At 46.2% G+C, this 26,320-nt stretch overlaps 1 protein-coding gene across 1 annotated transcript in view; it reads right to left on the bottom strand.

The window, feature by feature from the left end:
* Nucleotides 1–26,320, bottom strand: part of MMP24 (matrix metallopeptidase 24) — a 50,902-nt gene that overhangs the window by 12,254 nt on the left and 12,328 nt on the right. Inside the window, exons 2-4 of the mRNA XM_068987407.1 lie at nucleotides 14,409–14,557; nucleotides 9,428–9,544; nucleotides 6,976–7,280 (exon numbers count right to left, since the gene is read on the bottom strand). Of these exons, the coding sequence (XP_068843508.1) occupies nucleotides 6,976–7,280; nucleotides 9,428–9,544; nucleotides 14,409–14,557 (571 nt within the window). The remainder of the gene's footprint in view (nucleotides 1–6,975; nucleotides 7,281–9,427; nucleotides 9,545–14,408; nucleotides 14,558–26,320) is intronic.

Raw genomic sequence — 26,320 nt, 5'->3', positions numbered from 1 at the left:
AGAGAAGTGGCGTGGTCAGAAGTGGCGTCCCTGGGGGGCACACTGCCAGGAATCCTGGCTCTGCCCTGTCCTAGCAGTGTGACATTTTAAATCTCTTCATTTGTAGAACAAGGGGGACTAGTGGTACCTTCATCATAAAAATGGGGTGAAGATTAAAGTGGCCAGGTATGCACAAAGTGCTCTCACCACCTCCAGGCACAGAACTATTGGGGTTAATTATCAGGGTCACGTTGAGCTGTGACCTCTCTTCAACAGGAGAGTTCCCTTGAGCTGGGCGCTCAGGTCTTTTGGGCCTCCTAGCAAGCACCCAGCAGTCTACTCGGCCATTCCAGTATACCTGATCTCAGCTTCCTTCCCTTCTCTTAGCACCTCCAGCTTTGGTGAGTCCTATCTCACTGACTCCTGCACCCCCCAAAATGGTATGTGCTAAGTCGCTTCAGTCGTGTCCTACTCTTTGGGACTCTATGGACCACAGCCTGCCAGGCTCCTCTGTCCATGGGATTTTCCAGGCAAGAATACTGGAGTGGGTTGCCTGCTGTGCCCTTCTCCAGGGGAGCTTCCCGACCCAAAGATGGAACCCGCATCTCTTATGCCTCTTGTATTGGCAGATGGGTTCTTTACCCCTATCACCACATGGGAAGAACTCCAAAATGGGACAGCATTTCCTTTTGCCTCTATTCTTTTGCCAGTGCTGTCCCCTCCACCTGGAACAACGATACTCCTTCAGTGTTCAACCACATCCTCCAGGAAACCTTCCTTGATTTCCCCAACTGGCAGCAACTGCTTCCTTCTCTACCCTCTCCCAGCAGTTTACCCGTACCATCTTGATGGCCCTGACCTCTTTCCACTCTCCATCACACCCAGGAGCACTCTCTTCTGCCCCAGGACTGTGAGCTCCTCAAGGGAAAGCTCTGTTCTTGAAAAGGTAAGGTGACAGCTGCCAGGACAGAACCATGCTGAATGGTCAGTATTTTCCCAGCTGCAGTCTTTGGACGACCTGCAGCAGAACCAACTGGGGCGACTGTTAAAATTCAGAGTCCTAGTTGTGAGACAGCTCATGTTTTCTTTGGACAAGAGTCAGAACTTTGCTCTGGAAAACCAAGCATAAACTTTCCAGATGCAGCTCATAACCCCAGCAATAGACTGCTAGAAATGGGAATGCAGCCATTGCCCGGGGACAACCTTTGGAAGGAGACAAAAGGGACCAAGATTGATTGAGCACCTGTGTGTTATCTCATTTAATTTCCACAGACACTCAGTGAGGGTGTGAGCGCAGCCTCCTGGGAATTTTTTAAAATATATGCTTATTTTGTTTGGCTATGCCAGATCTTAGTTGCTTAGTTGTGGCACGTGGGATCTAGATCCCCAACCAGGGATCGAACCTGCATTGGGAGCATGGAATCTTAGCCACTTGACCACCAGGGAGGTTCCCTTCCTGGGAATTTTTGGTTTGTTGGCTTTCTGCTCTATTCTTCTGCCACTGTCTGTGTGAACTTAACCACTCAGAACGATCCTTTCCTTACCACCCTGCCAGTCTAGTTCCCGGGGTGAGGAGCAGTCTCTTACAGTAGCTGCGAAGGGCTGGCCTTATGACTCTTCCGGTCTTGTCACCATCCTCAGGGCTGGGCTCCCTCCCAGCCTCCTCTGCTCACTTCACTGCTTGATCCATTGGAAAGAGATGAAGACATGGGGTGCCTGGGAGACTCCTCGAACTTAGCTTAAAGGGGTGGTGGGCCAGATTGCCCTTCACACAGACTCCAAAGAGGTGGGGAATTAGAATCATCTACACATTCCAGGAGAGGTTCTCCAGGAGCACCTTCTAAACGCACGGGTGGAGGACATTCTGTTTAAGAAGTTTGTGGTTAGGGCTTCAGTTCAGTTCAGTCGCTCAGTTGTGTCCAACTCTTTGCGACTCCATGGACTGCAGCACGCCAGGCTTCCGTGTCCATCACCAACTCCCGGAGCTTACTCAAGCTCATGTCCATTGAGTCGGTGATGCCATCCAACCATCTCATTCTCTGTCGTCCCCTTCTCCTTGCTCCTTCAGTCATTCCCAGCATCAGAGTCTTTTCCAATGAGTCAGTTCTTTGCATCAGGTGGCTAAAGTGTTGGAGTTTCAGCTTCAGCATCAGTCCTTCCAATGAATATTCAGGACTGATTTCCTTTAGGATGGACTGGTTGGATCTCCTTCCTGTCCAAGGGACTCTCAAGAGTCTTCTCTAACACCACAGTTCAAAAGCATCAGTTCTTCAATGCTCAGCTTTTTTTATGGTTCAACTCTCACATCCATCCATGACTACTGGAAAAACCATAGCTTTGACTAGACTGACCTTTGTTGGCAAAGTAATGTCTCTGCTTTTAAATATGCTGTCTAGGTTGGTCATAACTTTTCTTCCAGGGAGCAAGCACAGCTGGTAAAGAATCCACCTGTAATGTGGGAGACGCTGGTTCAATCCCTGGGTTGGGAAGATCCCCTGGAAAAGGGAAAGGGTACCCACTCCAGTATTCTGGCCTGGAGAATTCCAAGGGGTGGCAAAGAGTCAGACACGACTGAGCAGTTAGGGCTTAGGCATCCTTTTTTAAAATAAAGTCCCCTGGGTGAATTTTATAATGGTTGGGTCAGGCTGACCCACCTGTACCAACCATTCAACCTTCACGTCACTAGGAGTGGGACAGCCTGCAGCACACGAGCTTCCCAAATGTGATGCAACAGGGAGGACCAGTGCCTCCTGGGGAGCATTCTCTCCAGAAGAGTCAATCCTGCCAGGCTTGTTGATCTAATTATTGTGTGTACCTGCTAAGTCACTTCCGTCGTATCTGAATCTGTGTGACCCCATGGACTGTAGCCCACCAGGCTCCTCTGTCTATGGGACTCTCCAGGCAAGAATACTGGAGTGGGTTGCCCTGTCCTCCTTCAGGGGATCTTCCCAACCCAGGAATCGAAACCACCTCTGTTGTACTGGCAGGCAGGGTGTGTGTGTGTGTTTTTTTTTTTTTTAAGAAAACATCTAATTATTGATATTCAGGATAGACAGGGAAGAGAGATATGGTAAGAGTGCACCTAAGTCAGAGAAAGACAAGTATCATGATATTGCTTATATGTAGAATCTTCAAAAAATAGGTACAAATGAATGTATCTGCAAAACAGAAATAGTTACAGATGTAGAAAATAAACTTACAGTTACCAAGGGGTAAGAGTGGGGAGATTGGGATTGACATGTACACACTGCTATATATAAAATAGATAACTAATGAGGACCATATAGCAAAGGGAACTCTACTCAATTCTCTGTAATGGCCTATATGGGAAAAGAATCTAAAAAAAATGTGAATATACGTATAACTGGTTCACATTGCTGAAAACTTGGAACTAACACGGCAGTGTAAATCAACTATACTCCAATAAAAAAGAAACAATTATATATAAGAAAAGTGAACCCGAATCTAGTTAAGTCTAATGCCTATCCTTAGGACAAATGACCCAGTTTCTTCAACAGATACAGGGATGAGAAAAGTGAGGTGACTTGTAAATGGAAAGCACCTTGAGAGACGTGTCAACCATGAATGATGTGTGGATGGTGTTTGGATCCTGATGCAAGTGAACAACTGTAAAAGCCATTTTTAGGTGATTTGGGAAAATGAACAGATTGCGTATCGGATTTTAAGAAATCATTATTAATGTTGTTGGGTTTGATCATAATTTTGTGGTCGTGTTAAAAATAATCTGTTGTTAGAACTCAAGGGGTCCCCTGGTGGCTCAGATGGTAAGCAATGCAGGAGACCCAGGTTCTATCCCTGGGTCGAGAAGATCCCCTGGAGAAGGGAATGGCAACCCACTCCAGTATTCTTGCCTGGGAAATCCCATGGATGGAGCAGCCTGGCGGGCTATAGTCTGTGAGGTCACAGAGTTGGACACGATGGAGTGATTAACACTTTCACTTTTTTTTTGTTGTTGTTAACTTTTAGAACTTAGAGTATGAACTTATGGTTGCCAGTGGGGTAGGGTGGGAGAGAGGGATAGACTGAAAGTTTGGGATTGACATGTACATGGTGTTATATTTAAAACAGGTAATCAACAAGGACCTACTGTAGAAAGAAATGTCTTTTAGCAAGAAGAAAAAAAAAATCTGTTAGAGGTATGTATTGGGTTGACTAAAAAGTTCACATGGGTTTTTCCATAACATCTTACAGAAAAACATGAAATTTTTGGCCAGTCCAGTACTAGCGTATTTACAGATACGATGACATTGTATTTAAAATTTTCTTTAAAATATATATTTAAAAAAATCAAGGTAGGGGGAAGGTAGAGGAATCCGTACAGATGTAATGTTGATAATTGCCGGATTAGGCTGATTGGTGCCTGGGGGATCCTATTATCATTCTTCCTACTTTGTGAGCGTGACATTTTTCCTAATGGAAATTTAGAATAGAGAAGAAAGCCACCAAACAAAAAGTTCCCAGGAAGCTGCCCTCAGTGCCCTCACTGAGTTTACGCAGAAATTAAACGAGATAACACACAGGTGCTCAATCAATCTTGGTTCCCTTCGTCTCCTTCCAAAGGCTGTCCTTAGGCAACGGCTGCACTCTGGTTTCTAGCAGTCTATTACTGGGGTCATGAACTGCCTCTGGATAATTCATGCCTGGTTTTCCAGAGCAGAGTCCTGACTCCCATCCAAAGAAGACATGAGCTGTCTTGGAATTTCTATCTGAATTGTTGATCGTCGTTCACGATGGGGTGGGACCGACAAGAGGGTGTCAGGATGGTGGCCATCCACTCCTCCCCACACACACCCCCAGAAGTTCTCTGGATTTGGGGACTGGCCCAAGGTCTCCACCAGCAAGGAGCATTGTAGAAGTGTACACCCAGAGCTGGGAAGGGCAGGGCAGAGGAAGAGTGTCTTTAATCATTCATTTATCTCTCTCAGGGCCCTGACCGTTATCAGCTAGCAGTGCCTGGCACATAATCGGGGCTCAAAAATGTTAGTTCTCCTCTCTTCACACTTTATCAGCGAGCGCAGACCGCTAACTGGTTGACACTGATCCAAGAATAAGAACGAGATAAAGAATAGGTGTTTGGAAAGCCGGGAAACACATTGAGAACACAAGGGAAGGAATGCCTGGGCAGAGGAAATGGAGCTGGATGGGAAGGAGGGCCAAACAAGAGGGGAGGGGACAGGGAGGAATGAGCAGCTTCATAGCATCGGCCAGGCCATCCCCTGGATCATCCTCCGACAGCCAGGCTGAGTCCGGGTCCCTGATCTATGCAATGATAGGAAAAGCTTTCAAGGAGGTGGTCTGCAGCAGACACAGCCTCTGAGGAAATGGGCGTTTAAAGGCTGCTCTCAGCCTGAAGCATTGCCAAGGACAAAGAAATCACTAAGGATTCCCAAATTTAAGAATTGGAATCTCCAGGGAAAGGGCCTGGGAATCCACATTAATAATAAGAACCCCCAGTTGATTCTTATGATCAGGCAAGTTAGTGAAACTGCAGATTAAGACAGTGTTCCTTGAACGCCTACCTCAGAAGCCCTTGGGGAATTTATGAGATCACGTGCAAATTCTCACGTGCAAATTCCTGACCCCAGAACCAGAGAATCAGAATAGCAAGAGGTCAGGAATTAATAAAAAAAGTTTCTAGGTGATTCTGGTGTGCCCTACAGTGGGAGAGGCATGGAAACAGCAGGATGGCTAAGAGTATGTGCTCTGGAGTCGACACACCTGGTTTGAAGCCTTATTTCCCCATTCAGCAACTGTAGGCCCTTAGTAGGGACCTTACTAGGTTACTTACTGTTTCTGTACACCTCAGTTTACCTATCTGTAAAATGGGGATAATAATAATAACATATACGTATCATATAGTATGTGGAAAACATTTGACTAGACCTTAGAATATTAACATCCTGATTCTAACCCATTATAATCTAAAATAGAATCAAATCAAATCCTCTGTCCCTCTTCCCTCTAGATCCCTACTGATTTTCTTGGTACTTCTGCTACAGCCTTCAGTATAGTCTGCCTGGTGACAGGGTGACTTCTGTACACATCTGTCTTTCCCACTCGACTCTGGACTTCTAGAGGGCAGAGACTGTGTCTTTTTAATATTTTCATTATTTACATTTTTAAAAACTTGTATTTATTTATTTAATTGGCCATGCCATGTGGCATGTGGGATCCCGGTTCCCCGACCAGGGATCAAACCTGTACCCCTGTTAACCACTAGACTGCCAGGGAAGTCTCCTTGGCAGTGTCTTTTTTAAATGTTCAAAAACATGCGCCATGTTCTATTAGAGTCAGAAGAGGTCACCTACTCCAGCCTCTCATCTGATAGATGAGGAGACAGGGTGAACGGTTCGCTCAGGCCACATGGCCAGGTGGTTGAGCTTTAGTTGAGCCCCTGCAATGCCACCTACTAGCTATGCCATATGAGCCTCAAATTCATCTTTAAAACGGGCATAATGATGTACACTTGCCTACTTACCAAGCAAGTGACTTACAAGTAAATACTGATGAGGAACTCTGGCAACCTGAGGAGTCTCGTTATTACTCCTACACAGAAGATGCGGGAGTAATTACAGGGCCTGTTATTCACCTGTGAGGTCGACGTAAGGGTGACTCAGTCATGTCTTCCCACAGCGTGGCCTTTGAAGCCTTCATCAGTCAGGCCAGAGCCTACCACTTTCAGCTTTAATCCCCATTTAACCTTTTCCTCCAGCCTCTGATCCATTCCTTCACCTTCTTAGTCATGGCCTAAACTTCCTCCTGACTCCATTCAATTAGACCGTGAACCAAGTGATCTGACTCGTCTCCCTGCTCCAATGGATCAAGTGTTGACCACAGTTCCCACCCTCTTAGGTTCTCAGCTGTTTGACAAGAATCTCTGGAAACCAGGAAACTCAACTATGGAATCCTCCAAGCTCCTCCTTAGGGCTTCTTTTCCTGACAGCCAAGCAATCCCCTGTCCCCTCATGGCCTTACCATCATGGTTGGCATTTCCTAACGTCCACGGCTCGTCTGAGTCAAAGTGAGTGTCTCCACCAATTCCTGGACCAGGGAAATAGGCATGAGCCAGGAATCCCCCTTCTCCATCAAATGGGGAGCTGTCGCCATGGAAACCAGAGGCAAAGAAGATCATGATGTCCGCCTCCTTCCGGTCACTTTTGATCTCGTGGTATGGCACCTCTTCAAAGGTCAGCGGGGTCACCTTCTGCCACACATCAAAAGCCTGGCGAATAGCTTTCCGAGTGTCTAGCTCACCCACCTTTGGGGTGTAGTTGTGAATGCTGGTGAGAGAGGGGAGAAACCACAGGGAGGAACAGACAGGGAATTAGAGACTAGCAGAGCTAAAAGGAACATGAGAAGCTGTGTGGGCCTAGAATTCTGCTGAGGTAGCCCAGGGATTGAGGAAGAGGCCGGGTAGACAAGGCTCTGGGTCCTCACCCTACCTTCTACTCAGTGTTTTTGTATTTGATCTCTGAAAAAGGTAATGTTGAATTTGTAGAAAAAAATCAAGTTGGTGCATGGCGTTTCCTAATTTTTAAGTTTTTCTCCTAATACATAAAATATGTACATTTATAAATGTTATAAAAACTCTTACACTGTAGAGAGTTTAGGGGAACATCCCTTGCTTTGAAAGGGGCTGAGGGAAGGAGAGGGTGGGGCAAATTGAGAGAATAGCATTGATGTACATACACTGCCGTAGCTGAAGCCTCTATATAGCAGCGGCAGCTCAGTTCGGGGCTCTGTGTTGACCTAGAGGGGTGTGATGAGGGAGGCTCAAGAGGGAGGGGATATGTGTGTGTGCTCAAGTTGTTTCAGCTGTGTCCGACTGTTTGTGACCCTATGGTCTGTAGTCTGCCAGGCTCCTCTGTCCATGGGATTCTCCAAGCAAGAATACTGGAGCGGATTGCCATGCTTTCTTCTTGACCCGGGGATTGAAACTGTTTCTGTCTATGTCTCCTGCATTGCAGGCGATTCTTTACCCAGTGAGCCACCTGGGAAGCCCAGATATGTATACATATAGCTGATTCATGTTGTTGTACAGCAGAAACTAACACAACATTGTAAAGCAATTATACTGCAGTTAAAAATAATTTTTAAGTCTTTGGCCCCAACTACTACTATTTGTCTACCTAGAAGCTAGTACAGGGTGGCATCTGATTGAATCAGTTATGTAAGATTACTGTATCCATATTGCATGGTTCTCCGTGATGGAGCATCACCACTTCTGGCTGCGCTGTCCTGTGAACACCTGGGGCAAGGACTATTCACTCATTCTACAGATAAGGAAACTGAAGTCCAGAGAGGTTGCAGGATATGTTAAGGTCAGAGTTCAGCTAGGAGGCAGTTCTTTCTCTTAATCTACTCTACTTCTTCTGGAGGACTCTAAGAGGTTTCTAACCCAGATTCTTCTTAAGTTTCCTTCTCTTGTCAGATTTCTGAAAAGATTCTGTTCTGGCCTCTACAGCTTGTGAACAGGAGAGCCCTTAGGAAGTTAGTAAGTGGTAGTCACTCAGTCATGTCTGACTCTTGCGATGCTATGGACTGTAGCCCACCAGGCTCCTCTGTCCATGGAATTCTCCAGGAAAGGGTACTGGAGTGGGTAGCCATCCCCTTCTCCAGGGGATCCTCCTGACCCCAGGATCGAACCTGGGTCTCCTGCAGTGCCGGCAGTTCTTTACTCTCTGAGCCACTAGAGAAGCCCCAGGAGAGCCCTTAGCTCAACTCGGAAGATCTCTGTCTTAGAGCCTACTCCTGAACCAGGGGATCCACCTGAGATGGAATCAGAGACTTGAGAGGTGCCAACCAGGGCCCAGCCAAGCCTGCACTATGCCTGGCCCTGGATCCACCCTATCTGAATCCAGATGTCTGCATCTCCTGTGATGGGTTCCAGCATCCCTGCCTGTGGTCACTGGTCTGACTTGGAGCCTGCTCCTGCTTTGCCCGTGGTTTCCCCAGAGAGTCAAGGGAGAACACTGTTGCAGTTCAGCCCCCAGTTCTTTATAGTCCTTAAGAAACAACTGGAACTCTGTGCTGGGAATCTCAGCTGAAGTCCATCAATCAGGCCAAGTGGGGAAGGGATCCAGATGAGAGGGAGTGGGGTTTGGCAAGCGGTGGTAGGGAGGATGAGTTCAGCCATGGTTCTTTAGCCCAGGTGAAAGTTATCAGACAAGTCATACCCCACTTTCCGTAACTGAAAATGCTAGGAATCTAAACAGAACATAATTCATGAGCCTCTAAAGGACCAAACAAACCTGAAGTTGGAGACCCAGCAATCACTGGATGCTACAAGAAGGACAAAGTCATAGGCTCTCGGAGCCATGCCCTGATCACAGACCCACCTACAGTGTGAACTTCAGAAACTCAGGCCGGGAAATGACTGCGTGAGGGTGGAGCCGAAGCCAGGGAGGAGGAGGGGGAGGCGAGGCACCTGTAGGTGATGTGTTTCTGCCTCCACTTCTGTCCCGTCAGGGCATAGCGCTTGTGTCTCCGCCTTTGGCTCAAGTGCGGGTGATCTGGAACACCACACCGGGGTTTCTTCATCCACCTGGGCAGAAAGAGGGCACACATCCACATAGACACTGTGGTCACTGGACACTCTAGGAAGGCACTGCAGCGTCCCTGGTCCCAAACTGAATGGCAGCGTGCACATTCAACCGAAACTCTGGGCCCCTGGCTCTGATGGGGTCCCCAACAGGAACACCATCGATCGTTCGTCTGTTCATTCATTCCTAACTGAATACGAAGAAGCACTGCTGTGTGATAGACTCGGAGTCAGAAGACAGGGGCTTGCTAGTTCCAACTCTGCCACTAATCGCACGAGTCCAGGCCAGTGACTGAATCAATGGGAGCCTCAGTCTCCTCACTGGCAATGCGAGAATTACAGTTCTCCCTGGTCTTAGCTTGTGCGGAGCCTTCAAGGAGGGAGTGCCTGTGGACATGCTCTGTGTGTGAAATCAGATCACATCACTCTTTGCTTTAAAACTCCCAATCACCTGGAATAAAATCCAAATTCCTCACCTTGGGACTTCCCAGGAGGTCCAGTGGTTAAGACTCCACGCTCCCAGGTTTGGTTCCTGGTCTGGGAACTAGATCCCATATACTACAAAAGTTCACATGTAGCAAGTAAAGATCCTGCATGCCGCAGTGGAGATTAAAGATCCCGAATGCCGCAACTAAGACTCAGAGCAGTCAAGTAATTACATATTTTAAAACAATCAAAACAAACTCCTCGCCTTGGCCCACGGCCCCTACATGATCTGTGATCACCGCCTCTACCAGGCACCTGTATCCCCTTCCTCGCATCCACCTGCTCCAGCTCCAGTGGCCTCCCTGCTCTGCCCTTGAACATCCTAAGGTCATTCCAGTTCAGGGTGTTTGCATTTGCTGTGTCCTCTGCTTGCCATGCTCTTCCCATAAAGTAAGGGAAGGTTTGTTCCCTTACTTTATGAAGGTCTCCACTCAAACGTCACCCCTTCCAAGAGGACTTCCTTGCCACCTTATCTAAAATAATAGCCTCCCCCCACTATCCCACCTCTAACTGTTTATTCTGCTTGATTTTGCTTCATGGCCTTTATCACTGCCTGAAATGACATCTTATATTAGCTTGTTGTTTATCCTTTGTCTCTCTTACCTGATTCTAAGGTCCATGAGGGCGGGAACCTTGCCTGTATTCCCAGTGCCATCACAGTGCCTGACTTAGGAGGTGTTCAAGGGTGATGGCTGAATGAATGAATGAGAACTAGCCCAAGGCAAAAAAGCACAGCTTGGAAAACAGTAAATTTTATATCACTCCAGATATTCAAAAAGTGGCTGAACAACCTTAGAGCTTAGAGTGTAGTTATCCACAGCACTTAACTATGTTGTACTGTGATTTGAAATCTATTAGTTTATTGCCTCAAATAAATAGTAAGTTTTCTGAGGACAGGAATGAGTCATATTCATCATCCTGTCCTTAGAAGCTAGCTTTGTGCTAGGAGCTAAGTAAATCCTGATGACAATTTGTTATCAGTTAAGTTGCACTGGGGAACAGTGAGCCTGGGACTTCTTTGGCGATGTGAACTAGGGGCCCGGGTAGGAGATTTAAAAGATCATGGCTGATTGGAAGGGTCACCCTTGCATCTCATGTCCCTTTGTCGTCCTAATGACCAGCTCATTGAACTAGAGATTGAGATCGCTGCGGGGGAAAAGTGTCTGACCTCATTTCCAGTGGTTGAAAGCAGTTGCCTTTGGCAATAGAGAGGAAAGGAGACAGAGACTATTTTAACCAAATATTAAAAGCCCCTTGAGGGGCTTAACCAGGTCCCACTCATTTTGTCTCTACCTCACCTAGAATGCCCACATTCAGAAATTAATAATAAAAGACTAAATAGTGACAGTAACAGGCATTGATATAAATGTGTATAATTTTCAGTGTTCATTCTCCTTTTTAAAAAAATTAATTTGAGGGGCTCCCTGGTGGTCCAGTGGCTAAGTCTCTGGGCTCCCAAGGCAGGTGGCCTGGTTTTGTTCCCTGGTTAGGGAACTAGATCCCACATGCTGCAACTGAGAATCTCCCCATACCCCAACTAAAGATCCTTCATGTTGCAACCAAGGCCCTCGCAACCAAATAAATATATGTTAAAATAAAATAAAAAAAAACAAATTTGGTTCTCAAAGCAACCCTGTGAAGTAATCAGAAATGACTGACCCCGATTTTACAGACCAGGGAAGAGACAGAGATAACGCCAGTAACTTGCAAAACACAGCAGAGGGGGAGGCAGGGCTGGGACTCTGTTGAATGAATAAATGAACTATCAGCTAATGTACCCGAACAAACAAAAGTCGGGGTTTTTCTTTTCTTTTCCCCTCTGCTTAGCACTAGGTTGGGTTAGAGGAGCTATGTTTGTTGAACGAATGAAGGAGTGAATAATGTGTGACATTTCCCAAGGCAGACACTCAAAAATAATCCTCTGAGGGGCTGATCTAGCTTCCTTTCACTGACAGTCCCTGGGAAGAGACCCAGGAAGCACCTTTGCTACAGCAAGGTGGAGCTAGACCTGGACGAGCCCCGGGGTGGGGCAGGGAGGCAGCGACACGCAGGGTCACAGAGCTGGAGCTGAAACAGTGTCCAAGTTCTCCCTGCAAACACGCTCCCCACTCAGGTCTGGGATTAAGTGTGAGCACCTTCTTCCTTCCCGTGTCTCCAAACAGCACCCCCAACCCCGCCCTCCTTCCTACAAAGAGGGGGCGCAGAGCAGAGCGGCAAGTGGGAAACGCCAGCCCCCTCCCTCCGCCTCCTCCTCTTGCTGCCACCTGCCACTCCCTGAACCCGGTCCAGCGGGCCTGGGGCTTCTGGAACAGAGCGAAACCCAGGGCCAGGTGGTGCCTCAGCAGAGCCACCAGTGCCGCAGCCACAGGAGGCGCTGCCATGAGGCCTGCGCAAAGGCCTCAAAATAACCTCGGCTTGGAAAGGCCGCAGGCCCACGGCGTCCACTTACTCACAGCATCCCAGGAGCCGTCAAGCGTATTGTCTCAGGGGTTTACAACCTCACAGTCAGAGGATCTGAGGCACAGGAAATGCTCATATGGGACTATGGGATCATAAAACCCCAGACTCACCAAATTTTATTTGAAAGCTTGAGGCTTAGAATAATGGAATCTAGAATCTGAGAGTCAAAATCCAACATTTCCCCTCCATCCTCTCCCCTCTCTCCCCCAACCCCTTCAGTAAATGAGCAAGCTGAGACCTAGAGAGATGATTACCTCAAAGAGTGACTCAGCCAAGGGGTGGATTGATCCTGGATCCACCGCTGGCTGGATTTCCTGTTCTCTGCCAGCCGCCTACTTGCCTGCACCCTCCCCAAGCCCTGCTCTCTCCTTCCACCTGAGTTCGGGTACCCCCCACCGCCCTCCCCCGACCCCCCACCCCTACCCCGCCTCCCTCGTGAGGAAACTCTTTCCAAGCTCTTGACCGTGGCTTCCTGGCAGTAATGGCTTTTCTTTTCCTTTTTATGTCTTTTTAAAAAATATCTTTTTATTTTGTACTGGGGTACAGCCGATTAGGAATGTTGTGGTAGTTTCAGGTGAACAGCGAAGGGACTCAGCCGTACATACACACGTATCCATTCTCCCCCTCAAACTCCCCTCCCATCCAGGCTGCCACATTTACACTGAGCAGATTTCCCTCGGCTATGTAGTAGGTCCTCGTTAGTTATCCGTTTTAAACACAGCAGTGTAAACATGTCAGTAACGGCTTTTCTTAAATAACTTTAATAACTTTCACGGCTATTCCTTAGAGACAAAAAAACTCAACTCTCTCCCATCTTAAATAAAAATTCATCCCTCTCTAGCCACATCTATTCCTCCTTTCCTTCACTTTCAGCATTTTTTTTGTTTGAGGGGGTGGGCAGGCTTATGGGATCTCAGTTTCCCGACCAGGGATTGAACCCAGGCCATGGCAGTGAAAGCCTGGAATCCTAACCACTGGATCAACAAGAAACTCCCATTGCTCAGCTTCTTGAAAGTTGCCCCTATGTTTGCCATTGCCACTCCTCACCTCTCCTCTCCGTATCACAATCTGACTTTGCTGCCATCATGCCACGGAGGTTTCAACGCCCTCTCTGTCACTAAACTCAGCAGACACCTTTCAGCCTCCTGTTTGACCACCGCGGCAGCTGACCCTGCTGACCATCCCCCCTGCCCCCCACAATGACTATGGCATCCCTGCCGGGCTTCGTCCCCTTCTCAAGTGGCTCCTTCTCCTGGGGGCTCCACCCTCGTCACTCTTCTCTCGCTCGTCACTCTTCTCTCCCTCCTCTTTATCTTCTGCCTGAGTATAAAACCATCTGTGTGGTTTGGCCTACTTGTCATTGCCTCCTAAGTATCTCCCTGAGATTCGGTGTTTCCTTCTGCGTTCTAGACCAGCAGAGCTAGCTGATGATGTTTTTCACTAAATGGGGAGCACAGGGATCAAAGGACCAAGCCCACTGCCCAGCACATGCAGACATTCAGCAAATGTTAATAAATGGGAAAAGTGGAACAAGACTTGCCATCATTACTCTAGAATTTCCTGTATCTAGTGAGATGCCTACATCTCAGGGATGCCAGAAGGGTGACTCACAGACCCACAAGTTATTAGAATCAGAGGAGATTTAAGGCCACCTATAACCAAACCCTTTACTGTGCGGATAAGGAAACTGAGGCCCAGAAAGGTCAAGAGTCTTGTCCAAGGTCACACAGCCAGTTTGCGGCAGAACACACCCCCAGCTCACGTATGAGAGGGCACCTTGGGCTACTCCCTCCCAGCTGACACTCAGGAGTGGAAGATGGGAAGGTAGAACGGGTAGGCTATACAGATGAGGCCACGACAAGTGTGAACCCAAATGTAACTCTGGAAAGTTCAAAGGCACAATGTCCTGTGCAAATCTTACTCGATTGTTGTCTGATCCAACACACCGGTGACAGGGATCCCGTAAAACTGCTGCATTGTGGCGACTGCTGACTGTAAGGCCTTCCCTGAGTGTAACGCAGATGACCGTGAGTCATAGGGCAGCAGATAGCCATAGGACTTTAACCAGTTCTGAAAGACATGCAAAAGAAAAGAACGCATCATTCGGGGAAGGCTCATTTGCCCTTGAAACTAGGGACCATTTTACCCAAGGGACTGAAGGACTCATGTTCTGATTTCTGTCTCCTTCACTCCCTCCTGCAGACACTGTCAAGTGAGGCTCCAAAAAGAACAGCTCTTGTTGGCTTACTCTTCTGCTATCAAGCTTCCACTGAATCTCTATTGGCTATGGAATAAAGACTAAAATGCCTCGAGCCTTTCCAGCACCCCGTCTCTTCCCCATGTACTCAGTGGTTTCCACTGGCGCATGACTAGACATGCAAGAGGACCAGAGCAGTCCCTTCTCTGAAGCAGAGTGACTTGATGAACACTGTGCCCCCCAGACACCCGCTGTATCTAGAGACAGAGTCTGCCGTAGGAACCTTGTGTAGAATTATCTGTAGATAATAGATTATCTGTAAATAGTGAGATTATCTAAATCTTCATTGCTAATCCCTCCAAAGAAGTAAGCTATAATTAATAAATAGAAACAAACCAGTGTATTAATTTAAATATAACTACATAAATATGAGCATAGAAAAAAGTCTAGAAGGGCACACATAAAAAAATAATAATATAGCTATGTAAGAGAATTCTTTGCTTTTAGGAAATATACACTGAACTGTTTCAGCTTACATAAGGATGCAATGCGTGAAGTCAGCAACATTTTCTTTAACAGATTCAGGGAAAAAATTAGAGAAAGAGAGAGGGAGGAGAGAGAGGGAGGAGAGAGAGGGAAAAAAAATGTGGTAGAATGTTAAGAGATGAATCTGGGTGAAAGGTGTTTAGGAATTCTTTGTCCCATTCTTGAAAACTTTTTTGAAAGCCTGAAATAATGTCAAAAAAATTTTTTTAATAAAAAAGGAATGAATGTGATTAGCCTTTGTTATAATATCATGGAGGACTTCTTTTTTCTGTGCTTATCTAAGTGTTAGGCATGGAGTAATTAAGAAAAAAAGGAGATAAACTTTAAAAGGGCAAGAGAATCTGAAAGTAGCTTGGATGAAGAAATTCAGACAATGAATCTGAAGGTCGGAAAAGTAAAGAGTATTTTCATTGACCAGCTAGAAATCAGAAGCCCAGGAAACATCTGTGGCATTAACTGGAAAATGAAGAAAACATCCATGTGTCTATGGAACCCACAAGCATGTCCTGTAGAGAGTAGACGTACACGCTGGTCTCTAAGTCACATGGAAACTGCCGCCCATCCTCAGAAGATTATCTTGAACACCGAGTGAGCAAATGAAGAAAAAAGACCTTAGGAAACTGTATTAATGCTCTTCCCATCTACAGTTTTGTTTCTTTAAAAAAAATATTATTTACTTATTTGGCTGCACCAGTTCTTAGCCGTGGCACACAGGATCTCCCATCTTCATTGTGGCATGTGGAATCTTTCTTTTTGTTTTAGTTGCTGCATGTGAACTCTAAGTTGCAACATGTGGGATCTATTCTTCCATCAGGAATTGAACCTGGGTCCCCTGCATTCCCCACTGCATTGGGAGTGCTGAGTCTTAGCCACTGCACCACCAGGGAAGTCTTCATAATTTTGTTTCTTTGTTTCTATACGAACATCTTATTGTGGCTGTGTCTGTTATGACAAGTCAAATCAAACCATTTTGGGAAGGAGGCAGACCAGAAACTATAAATAAGTGATTATTTATTTCACCAAGGAGGCTGTCACATCTTTACTGCCTTGTGATGAAATCCGTCTGACTGATTAAGAACAAAATAGTCAGAATAATAAAGTCTTAAAACATCCCCAAGAGAGCAACAACCTTACTCTTTCATCAGAAATCTGCAACCTGCTTTTCATTCTAAATTTTGGCACAGGGTTTCGATACTTCTTGTGCTTCCCCCAGTCTGAATCTCTGTCATGCCTCTGTATGTTTTCCCCCTGTATGCCTGGCATACTTCTTAGTTTGGCAAAAATCTTTCATTATTTTAAGGTTAAGCCTATAAATTACTCCCTCTGGAAGACTTACCTCACTCCCTAGCCAGGTACTTTCCTCCTCTTTGTGTTCCCTAAATCCCCTGTTATAGACAGTATAGTTCTTATAATATTGCTGCTGCTAGGTTACTTCAGTTTTGTCCAACTCTGTGTGACCCCATGGACTGTCCATGGAATTCTCCAGGCCAGAATACTGGAGTGGGTATCCATTCCCTTCTCCAGGGGATCTTCTCAATCCAGGGATCAAACCCAGGTCTCCTACATTGCAGGCAGACTCTTTACCAGCCACAAGGGAAGCCCAAGAATACTGGAGTGGGTAGCCTATCCCTTCTCTAGGGGATCTTCCCAACCCAGGAATTGAACTGGGGTTTCCTGCACTGCAGGCAGATTCTTTACCAACTGAGAGGGAAGCCCTCTTGTAACATTGGGCTCCAATCATTACTGTATTTATCAGACTCTAAACTCCTCCAGGGAAGGGTCCATGTTTTACTCATCTCTATATCTGGTGCCCAGGGATCCCCTGACACAGTAGTTGATCATTGTGTCCATTCAATGAACATTATTGGGCATGGGCTACCTAGTAGGCACTGTGCATGGCTCTGGGAATGCAAAGATGAATAAGAAGCTCAACGACCAACAAATAAACCCATCATGAAAATGCAGCACTAAAAATCAGATGTGTAGAGAGTTCCATAGAAGAACAAAGTAGGGGGCATGTTGTCCACACGGAGGGGTGGGGATGGGGAGCAAGGGGAACTCAGGAGAGGCTTCCAGGTGGTGGCGGTATCTCAATCTTTTTAAAATTAACTAATTTTTGGCTGTGCTGGGACTTTGTTGCTGTGCATGGGCTTTCTCTGGCTGCAGCGAGCTGGAGCTACTCTCTAGTTGTGGCGTGAGGGCTTATTGCAGTGGCTTCTCTTGTTGCAGAGCATGGGCGCTAGAGCACGTGGGCCTCAGTAGTTGTGACACATGAACTTAGTCACTCCAAGGCATGTGGAATCTTCCTGGACCAGGGATTGAACCTATGTCCCCTACATTGACAGGTGAATTCTTAACCACTGGACCACCAGGGAACTCCTGAGCTAGGTCTTGAAGGATATGTGCAATTATATGGAAGTGCTAGAGAGCATGGCACATTCTGAGCAGTATTTAAAATGGTGGGAACTTGGGGAAAAGGAGTATGGTGATGAGTGGAGAGGATTGGAAAGGAGGGGAGTGGAGAGAGATGATACACTATTAATTATCTGTTCACAAAGTGGACAAATCACAGAGAATCACTTGTGACTTGACTGTGGTCTCGGATTAGCCAAAAAGCTCAAAACATCTGGAAATGGGCATGACAGGGCAATTGACAAGTTACCTGTCCATTCATTAAGCTCCAATTCCTATTCCCAGGTAAGTTACATCATCAAAGTATTAAATCCCTGTACTCTATTCCTCAGCCCCTTCCAGCCAGAATGCCACATTATGTTCTTTACAGAAACTTCACTGAAGAATTGTTGGATTGAATAAACAGGGCACTATCATGGGAAAGAGGCACAAAATTTTGAGGTTGAATCCCAGTTCATCACTTGCCAGCTGGGTGACTTTGGGCAAATTGAGCATCAGTTTCCTTATTGTGGGCTTCCCTGATGACTCAGATGGTAAAGAATCTGCCTGCAATGCAGGAGACCTGGGTTCGATCCCTGAGTCAGAAAGATCCCCTGGAGAAGGGCATGGGTACCCACACCAGCCTTCTTTCCTGGAAAATTCCTGGAGGAGCCTGGAGGGCTACAGTCCATGGGGTCACAAAGAGTTGGACACAAGTGAGCAACGAACACTTTCCTTATCTGTAAATTGTAAACAATGACCCTCCTCTACAAGATTGCTGTTAAGCCAAAATGATTGAATATACCTGACATAATCACTCAAAAGTGACTTGTTTATTATCCCCTTGGACGGTGTTTCTGTTACCTTTCATAAAATCAAGGTGGAAAAGACAGTCTTTGACTCCCTCTCTGCCTTTTGAAATCTGGTTATCCTGCCCTCCCCCTGGACCGAGAGCCATTGAGGGTGGTATGGGGGGCAGCGTGTCCACTGGCTCTCAGTGAGCTGTGGGGCTGACCACCTCTCACACAGCACTGAGAACAGTGTGTGCAGAGAAATGACAGCTGACTGGAATCGTTCTCTTTGCCCTGTCACTCAGCTTTACTGAGACCAAACACAATCCCTCTCTATCAAGCTTTACCTTGAGGAATATGGCGTCTCTACAGGAGACTCTGTGTGCTTTCTGGTTTCAGCAAATGCATATTAGGTAACCCAGTGGTTCTCCTTTTGGGCCTTTCTGCTGGGAATCTTTTGGTCAAATTTATCACGTTTAAGTGTGGAACACGGTGATGCTTGCAATTAGCTGTTACTTTTTTCATTTTTCTGACCACTAAGTTGTGTTTCATCCTTAAAAATCTTACTTAAAAAGATTATTTCACTCTGTAAACTGCCTCAAACCCTTCCCAAAAGAGGTGTGGTACCAGTCTAAAATCCAATTCCTTCTTATTTGTGGACTCCATTAGTTAATTCTCTTAAAATCCAGTTAGGATGAATTACAGTATCTGGGAAATAGCTAGAGAACTGTTTTAAAAAAAAAAAAAACACTAAGGGGAAGGTTTTTTTCAAAAAACATTATTTATTTTTGGCTGTGTTGGGTCTTAGTTGTGACACTCAAGATCTTCCTTGGAGAATGTGGGCTCTGTAGTTTCCCACACGCAGACTTAGTTGCCTCACAACATGTGGGATCTTAGTTCTCTGATCGGGATTCAACCTGTGTCCCATGCATTGGAGGGAGGATTCTTAACCATGCTGGATCACTGGGGAAGTCCCGGCTGGGAAACTTTGGACAGATGCTTCCAACAAACTGGTCAACAGGGTATATTTTTTAGCATCTGCCTTCAAGCTAGTATGGAATTTGACAATTTTCTCCCCTCCTGTCCTCATTACTATGATATTGTAGGAGACAGGGAACAGAGAATTTTTGGCATAAACTCTCTTCTAAAATTTGGGGGGACTGAAAGGAGCTCCTAACTGGTAAAGGGCAACCAGGTTTACCCAGCTCCTTTTTTGGATATTCAAGCAAAGTGTTAGTGTTAGTCTCTCAGCTGTGTCTGACTCTTTGCGATGCCATGGACTATAGCCCGCTAGGCTCCTCTATTCCTGGGATTCTCCAGGCAAGAATACTGGAATGGGTAGCCATTCCCTTCTCCAGGGGATCTTGCAGACTCAGGGATTGAACCCAGGTCTCCCGCATTGCAGGCAGATTCTTTACCATCTGAACCACCAGGGAATTCAAGCAAGGAGCATCTCAAAGCCAACCAGGAGCTTTTATGAAGGTCACAGAGTCTAGCTCAGCAGGGTCAGGAGTTAGGATCTAAGTTCTCAGACCTTGGCCAACGTCTAGGTCATGGACAAATGCTGGAATGGATCTGCCTTCACTGGGTTCTGCTTCCTTCCCAGGTTCACTGGGGACAATTCTTAGGCTCAGGGGCAGACCCCTAAGAGCAGAAATGGGAGCAGAAGGGGCTGGCCAAATGACAGCTCTAAGTCAGGGTCATTGAGACTGGACCTGGTGTGCCGGGGGCGGGGGGAGGGGGGGGAGGGGAGTGTGTGTATTACAAGGTGGGAGGCTGAAGACTATGCATTAGGGACCAGACAACTTCCGCTGTTTAACCCTGTCTCTACTATTCACCTGCTCTGTGACACAGACAGTCCTCTGACTTCTCTGAGCAGAAGTTCCTAATGTTGAAGCAAGTCTTCTACACTGCAGTCATCCCCAATCCAGAACACTCTCTCCCCATTCACACTTCCAGGCTATTCCTGCTGCCAACAGAACCCATTCTCTTTAGGCATGCTAGCAAACGCATCCTTCAAAGTCCAGCTGAAATGTCACCTTCTTTGGAAAACCTTCCTAGATTCTCCCTGGCAGAGATAGTGGGCAACCCCCTTCCCTCCTGCAGTGCTTAATTCTCTGCTGCTCTAAACACAACTTCCACAGTGTATCACACCTGTTGATATGTTTTCCTCACTAGATTGGTTCCCAAGGAGCAGAGACTGTGGTATTTATTTTTATATCTACTACAGTACTTAGCACAGTGCCTGACATAATAATTAATCAGAATGAGTGAATGAATGAACGAATTAACAGTTGGTCCAGGAGGTACTGTCTGTGTACTCACGAAGGGATTTCATCTAGGGAGGTTTAATGAGTAATACACACGAAAGCACTAAGCACAATCCATGGTATCGATTCTGCTCTGAAAAAACTATTTGCTGAAATTCCTTCTTTCGTGGTTTGACTTTGCTTGATGAGGCAACAGGCTCCATGGTCCCAATCAAAAAAAGATAAAATTCGCTAAAGGAAAGAAGCCCCATTCAGTGTTAAACAGAATGACCTAACTTTCATCTTTTTACACCTGGATCCATTAATCTACCACCAGCCACGTCAGAATTCTAAACTTTACAGCTCAGTTAACTAACTCTAAGACGACGTCTGTCACCCTTTAAGTGCTGAAAGAGGTGTCAACCCACAGGAAAGTGAGAAAGATCTCAGAGTGCGAGCAGAGACCAAAATAGCTGGGCTGAGCCGGAGATGCAGTGATCACAGGCAACACCGCGTGATTGGTCCGCTGGCCAGAAGGCGGGAGTTTGGTTCCGGCGAAGCCTAAGCTGAGAAGCGGAAGCTGAGACGTCGAGCGGCAGTGGCAGGCAAAGGAGAGAGTGGAGAATAACAAGGAGAAAAAAAAAGTGGCCTGGAGTGGGAAGGGAGCGGCAGACAGCAGAGGCGGTGGTGAGATCAGAAGTGTCAAAGGAGGCGGCCAGAAGCAGATCAACTGGTGTGCTGCCGTTTGCTCTTGGCAAACAGAGACGGCCATTGGGGAGGAGAGAGACGGATGGGCCAAGACAGGATGGCCCCTGGGGGTGTTCAGGAGCCTCACACCTGGTTGGGCAAACCAGACTGTACAGGCCTGGAGCCGGGGAATGATTAAGATCCGGTGTTTGGTCAGGAACACAGAGGGTGAGAAGGTAATATCAAAAAGGTCAGAGGCAAAGTCTACAAAGAAGGGACAGGCAGGAAGGTATTAAAATTGGAAGCATGGACAGGAATGAGAAACAATCAAAGATCCTGATCAAAGAGCTGGGGCAGCTGAGGTCATAACCTAGGGTGAGATGAAAGGAACAGGAAGGAGGGATTGACCTCAACATGGACGGGAGGTCCAAGTCCAGTTCTAGAGGCTGTAGATGCAGTGAGTGCATGCTAAGTTCCTTTTGTGTCCGACTCTTTTCCATGGGATTCTCCAGGCAAGAATACTGGAGTGGCCCTGGAGAAGGAAATGGCAACCCACTCCAGTATTCTTGCCTGGAGAACCCCACAGACAGAGGAGCCTGGTAGGCTACAGTCCACGGGGTCACAAAGAGTCGAACACGACTAAATGACTTCACTTTGCTTTTTCCTTTCCTTTCCTATGTACAGATAAGTCAAAATACAAGCATGATACGGTTTTTGTGGATCATCTTGAGGTGGAGGAAGGGTACCTTTCCAATATGAAAACCAGACCTGGTCTCATCCTCTGACCACTAGTCAATCTGAGGTCCTGACATGCTATGCAGCTGACTTATAACAAGATATAGATTTAATCTCACAGAATCCCACACTGAGTACAGTATAATACATCCATCCTATTTGGAAACTTTACCTTAGTTATGCTTAGTTGATTCAGTTCTCTTCAAAAGAGTTAACAATGGGAAGAGCATTTCCAAATACTCAGAATTCACCATTTGAAGAAAATGTTTGCAAACAGTGATTACTGAGGTCAGAAAACTTGACCCTTGCTTCCTAAGTATTGAATATAATTATATATGTCAATAAATGGTTCATTTTAAAAGTGAAAAAAAAAAAAAAGAATACTGGATTGGGTTGCCAGGCCCTCCTCTAGGGGATCTTCCCGACCCAGGGATCAAACTGGGGTCTCCTGTGTCTCCTGCATTGGCAGGTGGATTCTTCACTGTTGAGGCGCTGGGGAAGCCCTGTAGATGCACCGACAGTGACAAGCTAGAGCATGGCTGAGGACGAGTGGTCAGGAAAGTGAGGCAGCCATTCACAGGAAGTGTAGCCCTGTGAGGAAAGATGAGTGATGTTTAGGCTGGAGAAGGGAGGGCTGCAGGGGATAGGACTGTCTTTAAAAAGCCAAATGGCTATGGATGAAGGAGATTTATTCTCGTTGGCACAGAGGGCCAAGCTAAGATCAGCACAGGAGATCACAGGACATAGATCCAGACTCACGAAAATAAACTGCTTTTTAATAGAGATGTTCTATTGAGTTGGCCAAAAAGTTCATTTGGGTTTTTCTGTAACATCTTATGGAATTATAAATTGTACTATAATTATAGTAACCACGATAACGTTGTTGTTTTAGTTGCTAAGTTGTGTCTGACTCTTTTGTGACCCCCCATGTAGCCCACTAGGCTTCTTTGTCCATGAGATTTCCCAGGCAAGAATACTGGAGTGGGTTGCCATTTCCTTCTCCAGGGGATCGTCCAGACTCAGGGATCGAACCTGAGTCTCCTGCATTGGCAGGCAGATTCTTTACCCCTGAGCCACCAGGGAAGGCCCCCAAATGACAACAGTTACTATTATTAGAACATTTATTATATACCTGGCACTGTACCAGGCACTCTAGACTGCAACAATCCCACAAGGTAGGAATTATGATCCCCAATCTCCAGATGAAGAAACTGAGGTTCAGAGAGGTTAAATACTTATCCAGAGCCACAAGGCTAATAAGTGGCAGGATTCAAACTCAGTTTTACCTGAAACCAGGCATTTCACACTATCAGGTCACTAGTCAGGCATCCCATTCCCCTTCCAGGACTTTCTGGACCTCACACTCCTACAGAGCAATGCCTGATCTCAGATCACAGTATCCTCAATACCCTTTGGCTAGATTCCTATGCCAGGCTATGGCATCATACCAGAAGCTTCTTATGACCCAGGTTTCCTCCCTCTCCTTGGCCCACATTGTCTTTTACCAAAGAACTATTGGCTCTGCCTCCTACACATCAAATTTGTTTCCATCTATCTCTTCATTCAGTAAGTCTTTACTGAGGACCTACTTACTAAGGACCTCCATGTCCCAGGCATGTGGTCTGGGCTCTGGCATAGAACATCAAACAAAAACACTCTCTTTACTTTCTAGCTACAGTCTCACGGACGAACCACGTCACAGTCAGTGCTATGAAAAATAAAGTAGGGTGAGGATACGGTGAGTATGGGACAGCTATTTTATAGAGAACAGTCAGGGAATGTCTCTGTGGAAGTCACGTGAGAGCAAGGGAACTGCAGGAGGCAAAGGAATTCCAGGAAGAGGGAACAGAAAGTGCAAATACCCTGAGGCAGCTTCAAAGGCTTCCCATCAAGAGCTTTCATGGAAGGGGGAGACTGGAGGTGTAAGTCAAACAGTGCAAAGTGTCAGTTACACAAGATGACTAGATCCTGGAGACCTACTGATCAGCATAGTGCCTACACTTAACAATACAGTAGTATACACGTACAACATTTGCTAAAAGGGCAGCTCCTTAAGTTCTTAGCAGAAGATGACGATGATGCTGATGCTGACGATAGAAATAAAGAGGGCAGGAGGAAACTTCCAGAAGTCATGGATTTGTTGATGGCATAGATTGTGGTGATGGTGTCACAGGTCTATACTTATCTCTAAACTCATGAAGTTGTATGCATTAAATATGTGCAGCTTTTTGTCTGTCAATTTTACCTCAATAAAGTGTTGTCTTTTTTTTAATTGAGGCATCATGATATGGCTCCTGACTACCTCTGCAGCCTCTTTTACCACTCCCCACCTAGCATTCTGTGTTCTAACACTTCCAGATTCTGACATACATAGTTCCTTCTATCTAGACCACACTCTTCTTTCTCTGGGGAAGCCTTCTTTGAACCCTTAACTCAGGAGTTCCACCTACATCCCTGGTCAGTGTTCATCCTTCTTATCACAATTCTTTTTTTTTTTCTTTAATTTTTTTCAGTTATTTATTTATTGGCTGTGCTGGGTCTTTGTTGCTGTGCATGGGCTTTCTCTAGTTGCAGCCAGCAGGGGCTACTCTCTAGCTGTGGTATGCAGGCTTCTCATTGTGGTGGCTTCCCTTGTAGTTGAGCACAGGCTCTAGGGTGCGGGCTTAGTAGATATGGTGCGTGGGCTTAGCTGCCCCAAGGCACGTGGGATCTTCCTGGACTGCGGATCAAACTCATGTCTCCTGCATTGGCAGGCAGATTCTTAACCACTGGACCACTAGAAGTCCACTTGTTGTTCAGTTGCTCAGTCGTTTCTGATTCTTTGCAGCCCCATGGACTGCAGCATGCCAGGCTTCCCTGTCCTTTACCATCTCCCAGACCTTGCTCAAACTCATGTCCATTGAGTCAGTGATACCATCCAACCATCTCATCCTCTGTCATCCCCTTCTCCTCTTGTCTTCAATCTTTCCCATCATCCGGGTCTTTTCCAATAAGTCAACTCTTTGCATCAGGTGGCCAAAGTATTGAAGCTTCAGCTTCACCATCCATCCTTCCAATGAATATTCAGGATTGATTTCCTTTCAGATTGACTGATTGGATCTCCTTGCAGTCCAAGGGATACTCAGGAGTCTTCTCCAGCACCACAGTTCAAAAGTATCAGTTCTTTGGTGCTCAGCCTTCTTTATGGTCCAACTTTCATATCCATACATGACTACTGGAAAAACCATACCTTTGACCATATGGACCTTTGTCAACAAAGTAATGTCTCTGCTTTTTAATATGCTGTCTAGCTTTGTCATAGCTTTTCTTCCAAGGAACAAGTGTCTTCCTCATCACAATTCTTATCACATGGTATTGTAGTGGAATTGCTTATCTCCTCTCCCAGACTACACAGTGCTCAAGGGCAGGTGCCATAATCTGTCTTCTTCATTACGGTATCCCCACAGCTAGCATGGGGCCAGCAGAGACACCTATGTATTGGATGAAAACAAGTTGAAGCACTCAGGGTGAGCATGAATGATCGCTGGTCAGAATTTGCTATAGAAGAGTTTCTCCACTCCAGAAGTATTGATATTTTGGGCCAGATAATTCTGTTGTTGGGGTCTGTCCTGTACATTATAGGACACTGAGCAGCACCCCTAGTTTTTACAAGATGCCAGCAGCAGCCCCCACCCCCCTCAGCTGTGACAACCAGAAATATCTCCATTGGTCTAAGAGTTCCCTCAAGGGTGGGCAATATTGTCCATGTGAAGAACTATTCTAAGGGGATTCTTATATAGAATATTCTGGAATATTCTATACTGCTTCTTTCAACCCTAAATTCTTCATTTTAAGGAAAGCAGTAGGCATTCAGTCAATAGCCTCCTAGAATGGGGCTCAGAAGGAGAGCTGCTTTCCTTATGTGAGGAGGTGGACATGAACAGGCTCCTGGTGGGGTGTGGTGAGCAGTGAGGAGCGAGGCAGGTGGAGGGGACATTTAGGGTTATGGTTAAGGGCGTACCATCTGAAGACACAAGGCACTGGGGTCAAATCCTAATTCTCTGGTTTACTTGTTACATGACCTTTGGCAAATTATTCAGCCTCTTTGCTGCTTACATCAAGCTCTATGTTCTTAGCACGTGCCCCATGGAGTGGTTGTGAACATTCAATACTAATACGTGGTATGAAGTGCTCAGTAAAAGATAGCAGTAATGATGGCTGTTATTTCCCTGATAGGTGACAATCCCAAACCCCTCAC

Source organism: Capricornis sumatraensis, chromosome 15 (assembly GCF_032405125.1).
Source record: "Capricornis sumatraensis isolate serow.1 chromosome 15, serow.2, whole genome shotgun sequence".
Classification (NCBI taxonomy): Eukaryota; Metazoa; Chordata; class Mammalia; order Artiodactyla; family Bovidae; genus Capricornis; species Capricornis sumatraensis.
Note: the sequence above shows the minus strand (reverse complement) of the source record. Positions and strands in the feature narration are given on the sequence as shown.